Source organism: Acomys russatus, chromosome 27 (genome assembly GCF_903995435.1).
Source record: "Acomys russatus chromosome 27, mAcoRus1.1, whole genome shotgun sequence".
Classification (NCBI taxonomy): Eukaryota; Metazoa; Chordata; class Mammalia; order Rodentia; family Muridae; genus Acomys; species Acomys russatus.
Window position 1 is genome coordinate 51,141,217 of NC_067163.1, and position 9,319 is coordinate 51,150,535.

Below are 9,319 nucleotides of genomic sequence, written 5' to 3' on the forward strand. Positions count from 1 at the left end.
TGTAGTAAGTTCATTCTTTTAAAGTATACCATCTAGTAGGGCTTACTTAGCATGTTGTTAATGTTATGAACCCACCACCCTATTTGTTTTGAAAACATTTTTGTCATTTGAGAAGAAACCCTTTCCCCAATAGTAGGTACCCTTTATTTCTCCAGGCCCTACCCCTCACCCCACTAACTAGTTAGGCACCAGCCCAGCCTGTTCATGTTCAATGACGGAAGTGTTACCTTCAGAAGTCAGACCTATTCTTCAGGTTGTGTAGAGAAACTAATAGCCTTGGTATAGCCTTTTATATTCATGGTTTTCCATAGGTCTCTTTGGTTAGTGACTAAACAGGTTGTAAACCAATCTAGCTTTCTCATTTCTGTTTTGTCTTGTTTTATTTCTTTGTTTCTTTTCAGGCTCAAGAAAGAGTTTCTCTGTGTAGTTCTGGCTGTCCTGGACCTAGCTCTGTAGACAGCCTGGCATCAAACTCACAGAGGTCCACATACCTCTGCCTCCTGCATGCTGGGATTAAAGGTGCGTGCCACCACCACCCAGATCATTCTGCGTATTTTATAGAAATGAAATCACCTAACATAGAAATATCTCATTCTTCGGGCATTTGACTTCTTTCATAGTTTAATGTTTAGTCATGCTTTAGGATGTATCAGTGTTCCACCTCTTTTTATGGCTGGATTCAAGTCCATTGTATCAACACACCAAATTTTGTTTACCCTTTCCTCAAGCAGTGTTATCTGGGGATTCTCCCTTTTGTCTTTTATAACTTCTGTACTATTTTATATTGACAGCTTGCAGCAGTAAAGTAAAAGATTGAGTTTCATTCCTCTCCACGGAGCTGTCAATTCCCTGTGTACTCTGGACTTCTTTGTTAGATGACACATGGGTGTGTGGGTATAAATTTATGTATAGGTGCTTAACTATATTTCACTAGCCAATGAATCTTCTAAAAATATCAGCACTACATGTTATTTTTCTTTATTCCTAAAGCTCTGTAGTCTAACTGGACATCTGTGAAGGTAATACCTCACCTGGTATTATTTTTCTTTGTGATTGCTTTGATTAATTTGGCTCTTTTTATTGAACCTATGAATTTTAAGATTTATTTTTCAATTTCTTTGAAGTATTGTAGGATGGCCACCTCTACCATATTAATCTTGCAGATCTGAGCATTAGAGGCCTTTCCAGCTTATTTTACCTTTTCTTTATTTTCATGAAGCTTAGAGTCTTCAATGTAGAAATCATTCAATTCCTTGGTCATAGTTATCTTATGATATTTGTGAGAATCTGTAAAAAGTATTGATTGCTTGTTTATTTCCTTGGTGTGTTTGGTATTTGTATTTAAGAAGGTTACTATGTTTTGTGCATTATTTTTTATTCTAATACAATGTTGAATATATTTAGTAGCTGCCAGAGATTTTTGGTGTAGTCTTTAGTCTTTTATGTATATAAACCTATCATGTGCAAATAAAGAGAACTTGACTTCTTCCTTTATTGTGTGTACCCCATCTAATTCACTCACTTCTGCTTTTATTCGAGGTACGACTTGGACTATTTTATTGAACAATATGGTAGAAGAGACAAGCTTACGTTGGTCCTGATACAGTGGAAAACTTCGGGAGTTTGTTTGGGGTGGTGTTTACTGTGGGTTTTCCATATGTTATCTTTATTGTGCTGAACTGGATCCTATGTGTCCCTATGCTTCCAACTGTGTTTTCCAATAATTTCAAAAGCATTTTTGCATTGCATGAGGTGGTGATGTAGTCTCTGTCCTTTATTAATACAGTAGATTACATGTAATACTTTGGGTATGCCGGACCATGCCTGCATCTCTGGGAATAAGCCAACTTTATCATGGTGAATAATTATTTTGATGTGTTCTTAAATACAGTTTTGAAATATTTTATTGATAGATTTTACATCTACAGAAATCAAAGATATTTCTTATAATTATCTTATTATGATGATTCTTAGTCTGCTTTTGATTTCTGGGCAATGCTAACTTTATGGGAGGAATATGGGACTGTTCATCTGTTTCTTTTTTGCATAATAATTTGAGGAGAACTGGTAAGTGTTGTTTTTGGGAGGTGTGTTTCACTACTACATGGCGTCAAGCTTGCCCTGCATTTTTGTTTGTTTTATTTTATAAACATGTTAATATATACATTTATATTATTGCACATATACACAATAAACTACCTATAGCAAGAAGAACCATCACACAATCAGGAATTATATAATTGTCACATTCTTAGTTTCTGACTATTTGTATTTGACAGCCTTGAAGAAAACATCTTTCCCATCTTGGTGTGTCTAAAATTCTGAATGTAAATCAATCTCTATCACATCTTGTCAACTTAAAATATCTTTCTAGACCTAAAAATATCTTAACCCCTGAAGAACTAAACTTCATTTTAAAAATAAGCTACCGGATCTTCAACTCCATGAGAGACTTGAGAAGGAATAAACTTGATTACCTGAGTATGCCAGGAGTGCAGGTTAGTAGCTTTCCAAATGAGAAGATTTCAGAGACAGTTTGCTATCCGAATAGTCACCCAAAACTCTCTATTATGTTGGAGCATCTTCTTCAGCCTTCTGGCCAATATGTCTGACAGACATATTTGTGAGGCAGAAACTATTGAGGAATTGCTTACCCTGTCTTGGCAGAGTTTGGCCATCGAAACTGCCTGCATCAAAGCTTGCCCTTTTTAAAGCAGAATTCTGTCTGTGGTAGAAAGAAGGACATTTTGCCCCAAAGCTTGTTTGCCACATTTGAAGCCATATCCATAAGGAGGTTCTTTGATGCTCATCATCCTCTTTGATGGTGAGGATATATATGTGTGTGTGTGTGTGTGTGTGTGTGTGTGTGTGTGGGTGTGTGTGTGTGTGTGTATCCCAAGAAAGCAACCAAAAACCTACCTGACCCCCTTTAAATGAAATGTGGCATCATTCTCTTGAGGCTACTTCTGGCTGATTAGGGACAAATACTACCTAGTAGGGCCCCAAATAAAATTGGGGAAATGGTCAAATAAGTTAGGAATCACATTTGTGGTCCAGTCTCTAAATGTGGAGATATTCCAGGCTTAATTAAAGTCCTGTGTGGGACAGTCTGAGATGCTGGACCAATTGGGATTGGAAGCTTTCTTGGAAGGTGTCCTGGGAGCTTTCTTGTCTGATGAACTGCAATGAAGCGCTTGGTGCTGGAACATAAAGGACACAAGATGTCAATGTCCAGTGTACTGTGAGGAATGCATCCTGTTATGTCTGATCCAATGTCAGTGTCCAGTTCTATTGTTCTGAAAGCATGTAATTTCTCACAAGCATTATACAGTTCTAAAATTGTAAGTGTATGTGATGCACAGAACAATTAAGGTGGTTTTCTGCTCTTTGTATGAGCAGGAAAAAGACATCTGTAAATCTTCATTCATGCCATATAAAGAATGGCATCTAGGGCTGGAGAGGTGGCTCAGTAGTTAAGAGCACTGACTGCTCTTCCAGAGGTCCTGAGTTTAATTCCCAGCAACCACATGGTGGCTCACAACCATCTATAATGTGATCTGATGCATACTGTATACATAATAAATAAATCTTTAAAAAAAAAAGAATGGCATCTAATAGTAATTCATAGAGGTTCTGTAGCCAACAAGAAGCATTGTCTATGCCTAGACATTCATGTATCAGCCAGTCTCAGAACTATTCCCATACGGTGGGGTTAGCAACATAAGTTACTTGCTTGTTCTGTAGTTTAAATTCTTCACATCCTGATTGTATCCCCCTCCCTCATACCCTCCTGATACCCCTCCCTCCCTCCCTCCCTCATCCCCTCTCCCTCCCTTCCTCTCATACTATTCAGAAATGGGAGCCGTCTTCCCGTAACATCTGACCTTAGCGTACCATGTCTCATCTGTACTACCTGTAACTTCTTCCTCTGTAGCCTGGCAAGTCTGTCTTGACAGAAGGAAGCGATCTAAATTTGGCAGCCAGAGTGCATGTCCGAAGTAGTCCCTACTCTCCACTTGTGGGATCCACAAGGAGGCTGTGCTACCACATCTGGGCAGAAGGTCTGGGTCCACATCATATATGGTCCTTGGTTGATGTTTCATTCTCTGTGTTGTAGTGCAGCTATCCTGTATTATGTGGCTAATGTCTGATTATCAGAGAGTATATATCATGTGTGTCTTTCTGGGTCTGGGTTACCTCACTCAGGATGATCTTTTTCCAGTTCCATCCATTTGTCTGCAAATTTCAAGATTTCTTAGTTATTAATAGCTGAATAGTATTCCATTATGTAAATGTACCACAGTTTCTTTATCTAGTCTTTAGTTGAGGGACATCTATGTTGTTTCCAGATTCTGGCTATTACAAATGAAGCTGCTATGAACATTGTTGAGCAAATGTCCTTGTTGTATGCTGGAGCATATTTTGGGTATATTCCCAGGTGTGATATGGCTGTGTTCTGAGGTACAGTTGTTCTCGATTTGCTGAGAAAGCACCATATTTATTTCCAAAGTGGTTGTACATGTTTGCACTCCCACCAGGAATGGAGGAGTGTTCCCCTTTCTCTACATCCTCACCAGCATGTGCTGTCACCTGAGTTTTTGGTCTTAGCCATTCTGATAGGTGTAAGATGGAATCTCAGAGTCATTTTGAGTTGCATTTCCCTGATAAGTAGGGATGTTGAGCATTTCATTAAGTGTTTCTCAGATATTTGATAGTCCTTCATTGAGAGTTCTCTGTTTAGTTCTGCACAACACTTTTTAATTGAATTTTTTGGTTTGGTGGTGTTTAATTTCTTAAGTTCTTTATATATTTTGGATATTAGACCTTTGTCAGATGTAGGGTTGGTAAAGATCTTTTCCCAGTCTGTAGGCTGTTGTTTTGTTCTGTTGACAATGTCCTTCATCTCACAGAAGCTTTCCAGTTTCATAAGGTCCTATTTATTAATGGTTGCTCTTGGGGCCTGAGCTGTTGGTGTTCTGTTTAGGAAGTTGTCTCCTGTGCCAATGAGCTCAAGGCTCTTCCCCACTTTTTTCTAACATATTTAGTGTATCAGGTTTTATGTTGAGGTCTTTAAAGCATTTGGACTTCAGTTTTGTGCAGGGCAATAGATATGGAACTATATTCATTTTTCTACATGTAGCCATCCAGTTAGACCAGCACCATTTGTTGAAGATGCTGTCTTTTTTTCCATTGTATGGATTTGCCTTCTCTGTCAAAAATCAAGTGTCTATAGGTATGTGGGTTTATATCTGGGTCTTTGATTTGGTTCCATTGGTCAACCAGCCTATTTCTATGCCAATGCCATGCTGTTTTTATTGCTATTGCTCTATAGTACAGCTTGAGATCTGGGATGAAGATACCTCCAGAAGATCTTTTATTGTAGAGAATCTTTTTAGCTATTCTGGGTATTTTGTTTTTCCATATGAAGATGAGAATTGTATCCTCAAGGTTGGTCAAGAATTGTGTGGGTATTTTGATGGGAATTGCACTGAATCTGTAGATTGCATTTGGTAAGATGGCCATTTTTACTATGGAGAGTCTCCCAATCTACAAGCATGGGAGATCTTTCTATCTTCTGAAATCTTCAAATTTTTTCTTCAGAGATTGGTCTTTTTTCATAAAAATCTTTCACTTTCTTGGTGAGAGTTACACCAAGATACTTAAATTATTTGTGGTTATTGTGAAGGGTGTAGTCTCTCTAACTTCTTTCTCAGCCTGTTTGTCACTTGTAAACAGAATGGCTACTGATTCTTTAAGTTGATTTTATATCCAGCCACTTTGCTGAAGGTATTTATCAGCTATAGTTTCTTGATAGACTTTTTGGGGTCACTTATGTATACTATAATATCATCTGTGAATAGTGGTAGTTTGACTCCCTCTTTTCTGATTTGTATCCCCGTGATCTTCTTTAGTTGTCTTATTGCTCTAGCTAGGACTTCGAGAACTATATTGAAGAGATATGGCGAGAGTGCACAGCCTTGTCTTGTCCCTGATTTCACTGGAACTGATTTAAGTTTCTGTCCATTTAGTTTGATGTTGGCTATAGGCTTGGTGTATATTATCTTTATTATGTGTGTGCCATGTTTCTTTGCTCTCTCCAGTTTTAACATGAATGGGTGTCAGATTTTATCGAATGCTTTTTCAGCATCTAAGGAGATGACCATGTGGGTTTTTTTTCTTTCAGTTTGTGTATATGATGAATTACAGTGATGGATTTCTGTATATTGAACCATTCTTGCATGCCTGGGGTGAATGATAGTTTTGATATATTCTTGAATTTGGTTTGCATTTTATTGAGTATTTTTGCATCAATGTTCATAAGAGAAATTGGCCCGAAATTCTCTTTCTTTGTTGAATCTTTCTGTAGTTTAGGTATCAAGGTGACTGTGGCCTCATAGAATGAGTTCAGTAATGTTCTTTCTATTTCTATTTTAGGGAATTGTTTTTTTTGACCACTCAGACATGGATTTAATAATTGTAGAAATCAAAAGAATAAGCATCAAATCTCGAAGTCAGAGTGAACTCTTGCCTGCGGACTAGGCTCAGCCACTGAGCTGCTTCAACCAGCCAGGGGACTATGACTAGGCTGATTTCTGTTTTCATGATGTCACCATATGTAGTATGTATTTTGTCTCAATAAAGCATTTGTACCAATGGCTCTGGAGCTTGGAGGAAGACTATAGGAATGTGTAGTGATTCTGAGTAAGGTGTGGACCTACATGGCAGAACTATAGGGGGGGGAGGGAGAAAACAAAGGTCTTTCTTTCAGTATCAGGACAGTTTTGAGTGGCAGAGCTATCCAGATGGGCCACTAGGGCTACACTGTCTAAACTATGACAAGTCCTTGCTCCCTTAAGGAAGGAGCTTGCAGTTGGGAGTTTTGAGTGAATAAGCACCGAGGCACAGTTGTTTCTGATCCCTTCATCCAGCTGTTGTGAACAAAGAAAGGGGGCAAGAATGTTTTCTGGAGCATCAGAAAGGCAGGCAGTGCTGCCCTGTTTGTGCTAATGTTTAGTTAGGTACCACTCTGCAGCGCCATCATGTGACTGTTTGCTTTTGGCTGCCAGTATTCCTTTCCTTCCTTCCCTTCTGTTACAGGTCCAGAATCAACGCTAAGCTGCTTCTTTGACATCTCATTTCCAGGCTGCCTTTGAGGGGTTTCATCACACCCAGTGCTAGCGGAGCTGTCCAGATGCAGCTCTGCAGAAACCTGCCTCTGGGCTTCCGGGCCATGGGGGCGTTATGCTCTAAACTGAGGCAGGAAACCCAGCCTGCTGCCATTGTGTAGAAGCCATTTCGGTTGAGGCAAAGTACCACAGGCGCTTCCCAGGCCCCCGACGGTCTGAGATCTATTGATGTGTGTGGCAAGACTGTCTATTACAACAGACTCAGTTTGGCTGAGACAGGTCTGGTGTGAGTTTGTCCTTTTGGGTATTACAAAGAAGGCCAAATGACATCAAGAAAAGGAAGAAAACTGGAGTGAGAGCTGGGTTCTGCCTTAGACTAGCCAGAATTCTGTAGACAAGTCAAGGACAGCTTCCTGCCTCAAAGCATCACACTGGACCAATGGCAGAGAAGTTATGTTCATAGCCAGACATTCTGTACACTGCTAAAGCGCTCGAATGTCCGAGATCTTTAAGGATGCGTATTACTCTACCCTCCCCACCTTAGGCTGGATTTACCCAAGTAAATCCTCCCTTACTCCCCAGTGTCACACTGCCCTCCAGTCTGTCCTGGTTACCCGGGGAGGAATGAAAGAAAGGGTTCATGACATACAAAAGTATAAATGTAGTGACAGCTGATTATTTAGTAGAAAGGAACCTTGTCTTGCCCAGCTTTGTGTAACTAGAAAAGCCCATGTCTTCTCTCTCCCCCGCCCCTAAGCCTATTCCTTTAGGCATGCAGGTAACTCTTCCCCCCTCTCCATTTCTTCTCATTCCACCAGGGAGCCCCAAGGAACAGAGAAGTCCTACAAAGGGAGATCTCAGGTACCAGTCAGCAGCCATTAGATGGTGGCAGGTAGGTCTGACGCTAAAAAGAGGTTGTGTCCAGCAGAACCCAATTCCATAGGAATCCAAGCTCCAAGGCTGGGAGGCAGCGGTGCTGAGGACAGGCTCACTGCTGGGAGTCGGTCTGGAGGACCCACTGGAGGATTTCATGGTGACGCAGGCCCTGGACGGCATTGTCGTAGATGGTGTTCACGCTGGTGCAGAGGGGCTGCTGCTGCAGCCCTGTCAGCCGGCATGCAACCAGCAGCAGCACCTTCAGCACAGCCCAGGAGCGAGTGTGTTTTCGGGGTGGTGGCTTGCGAGGGCGAGAGCCAGACTTAGATTTTGGGGCCTGATTTGTTTCCTTCTTGGGCTTCTTCTCCTGCTCCTTCTTGGAAGCTTTCTGGGCATCATACTCCTTTTGCCGATGCTCCTTCTCCTCCGCCTTCTCCCGCTTCCGCAGCTCGCTCTCCTTCGCTTCCTTAGCTTGCTGCTTGGCCTCTCGCTTCTTCTCTGCCTCTCGCTCCACTTCCAGTCGGCGCTGCCGCTCCCGTTCCTGATCCGCCTGCACGGCCTTCATGTGCTGTAACACCTTGTTTGCACACTGCTTGCATTGCTTCTCATCCAAGCAGTCACCGGCCACCTTGGCCAGCACAGGGTCCAGGGGATTGTCCTTCAGATCCAGCCACTTCCGATTCTTGAGCTGGGCAAAGCTGTCAGGCAAGGTGACCAGCCTGTTGTTGAGGAGATCAAATGCTTAAGGTTGACCAGGTGACCAAAGTCTGCGGGCAGCTGCTGCATCTTGTTCTTACTGAGGTCCAGCTTCGCCAGGTGTGTGAGGCCACAGAAATCCGATGGTAGAGTACTCAGTTTATTGCAGGACAGATCCAATACGGTGGCCTTTGGGAGTGCAGCCAGGTCGCTGAGGCTCAAGTCTAGCTCATTGCCGTCCAGCTTGTCGCGGAGGTTCCTGCCCTTGCTACCGGCCTTGGTCATGATGATGCCGGTTAAGCGGGTCCCTGATCCCGGGCTCCAACGGGCAGGGGTGAAAGGGCTGAGAGGCGGCTCGTGGGCTCAGCAGATTCCCACCCAACGGACCACGCCTACGCCTTAAGCTGCCGCTACTGCGAGGCCTCCGCCACCCGTCCGCTTGTCTGCTGCACTCCCAGTCCAGGGCCCGCTCCCACCGGTTTATGGAATAGTTTGAATAGAATTGGTATTAGGTTTTCTCTGAAGGTCTGGTAGAATTATACACTAAATCTATCTGGTCCTGGGCTGTTTTTGTTGTGGCACTCAGAGAGAGGACAAGCAGGCTACTAGGATGACACTTG

General features: G+C 42.2%; 1 protein-coding gene across 1 annotated transcript; it reads right to left on the minus strand.

Annotated features, from left to right (window-relative positions):
* Positions 1-7,272: 7,272 nt before the first annotated feature.
* Positions 7,273-8,984, minus strand: LOC127209870 (leucine-rich repeat-containing protein 59-like). Its single transcript, XM_051169504.1, is given in 2 exon segments — positions 7,273-8,741; positions 8,744-8,984. Coding segments are annotated over 2 exon segments (867 nt in total). The 3' UTR covers positions 7,273-8,115.
* Between the last annotated feature and the right edge of the window lie 335 nt (positions 8,985-9,319).